At 39.6% G+C, this 1,716-nt stretch overlaps 1 protein-coding gene across 1 annotated transcript; it reads left to right on the top strand.

The window, feature by feature from the left end:
- The first annotated feature begins 6 nt into the window (after positions 1 to 6).
- On the top strand, positions 7 to 1,667 carry LOC121965230 (receptor-type tyrosine-protein phosphatase beta-like). The gene is made up of 3 exons (XM_042515388.1): positions 7 to 91; positions 668 to 785; positions 1,508 to 1,667. The coding sequence occupies exons 2-3, from the start codon at positions 673 to 675 to the stop codon at positions 1,665 to 1,667; spliced, it is 273 nt and encodes a 90-aa protein (XP_042371322.1). The 5' UTR covers positions 7 to 91; positions 668 to 672.
- Positions 1,668 to 1,716: the final 49 nt, after the last annotated feature.

Here is a 1,716-nt window from a genome sequence, read left to right as displayed (position 1 = left end):
AACGTGCTCACACCTGGGCGGCAGTACACCATCACCGTGACAACCAGGAGCGGGAAACTGAACACGTCTGTGTCTTTGGAGGGAAGGACAGGTGTGTTTTTATGTGTTTGTTTCTGTAAATCCACCTCTGTCTCAGAATTATTATCTTAAAGGTATAAAAACTGTGCTGGTGAAGTTATTTTTCACACTTTTACAATTTAAGGTATTTATAGTAAATGTGGGTAGAACAGAATTTATATTAACCATTAAAATAAATGCACAAAAATGTACAATAACACATTTCTGTAATGTTTACAAGCAGGTATTTGCATTCTGAGGAGGGAGACTTTTTTTTAAATTTGTTTTTTATTGTTTGTTTTTTTATTTATTTTTTAAAGGCAGATGCCTTTTGCAATTAAATATGAACATTTTTATTTATTAGTTTTAACACAAACACACACAGTAAACCACAATTTATTTCCTTTTAAGTCAGAGGAGAAATCAGCTCTTAGATTTTTACTGAAGCTAAAACATTTTAAATTAATAAAAAAATTATTATCGAACATTGAGTAAAATATTGAAAAATAGGAAATTTAACAGACTCTATTATGCGGTCGCTCAGATTTACTTTTAGCATGTTAAAGGGTGCGGGTCCTCAAATGGTCGTGTGTGTTTTTGTGTGTTGCAGTTCCCATGGCGCTCGATGCCATCTCTCTGACGAGCGCTGGGGTCAGCAGCCTCCAGGCATCATGGGAAAAACCACCAGGAGACGTGGACTCGTTCACACTGACTCTGCTGCAGGACAGGTGGGTTTCTAAACCAGGTCACCTAAAGGTGAATTTCACCATATTTGTTGTTTTTGAGTCCCAGTGTGTCCAGTGAAGGAATATGTCCAGAGGGAGGGGGGGAGGGGGGGAGGGGGGGACGGGGGGTTACTGTTCATGTAACAATGTGGAAAGACAAAGCTTTTAAATAACTGTGAAACAAGAAAAAAAAGGTTTCTCTGGAATATGAGACTGAAAATCTAAAAACCTAAATTAGTGTTGACTTTTGTGATGTTGTTTTGTTCTTTTTTTCGACTTTATGTCCATGAATTTAACCCCAGTGGTTCCCAACATAGTTGTCCGGGTCCCTCAAAACGGTCGCCAAGTCTGAAGGGATCATGAGATCATTCTTAACATGAGAGAGAATAAAAAAAAAAGTTCTGGGAACTTTGCTTTTATTGGGATCTGTGCTTTTATTGTGAAATATTGGAAACCTCTTTGGGCCTTAATCAATTATCAATCAACCATGTGAGAAGTTTAGAGCAGAAACTGCTCTCTAGGTAAACTGCTAACAGCTCATTTTCATTTTAAACTGAATCAACGGCTGAAAAGGTTGCGAACACAACAAAAGACTTTTATTTTGATAGAATAAAATGTTTTGATAGTCATGAGGGCGGCTCTGTCTCTACTCTGTCACGATATATGTTTAAAATGAATAATTCTCGTCAGTGTGGGGGATTTAAGCCGTCTCTTTTCTTCTTCAGCGCCGTGGTTCAGAACTACAGCGTCCCCGTCGGTTCTTCTTCTCTGCTGCTGGCTGGTTTGACTCCCGGCGCCCTCTACAGGCTGCAGGCCGTCACCGTCAGCGGGGGGCTGCAGTCCAAAAGCACCAGTGTGGAGGGACGCACCAGTGAGTTACTCTGAACTAGATCCATAATTCTCACCGCCGGTTTGTCATTATTATTATTATTAT

This window comes from Plectropomus leopardus, unplaced genomic scaffold (genome assembly GCF_008729295.1).
Source record: "Plectropomus leopardus isolate mb unplaced genomic scaffold, YSFRI_Pleo_2.0 unplaced_scaffold19140, whole genome shotgun sequence".
Taxonomy (NCBI): domain Eukaryota; kingdom Metazoa; phylum Chordata; class Actinopteri; order Perciformes; family Serranidae; genus Plectropomus; species Plectropomus leopardus.
This window is presented reverse-complemented; position numbering and strand designations above follow the sequence as displayed.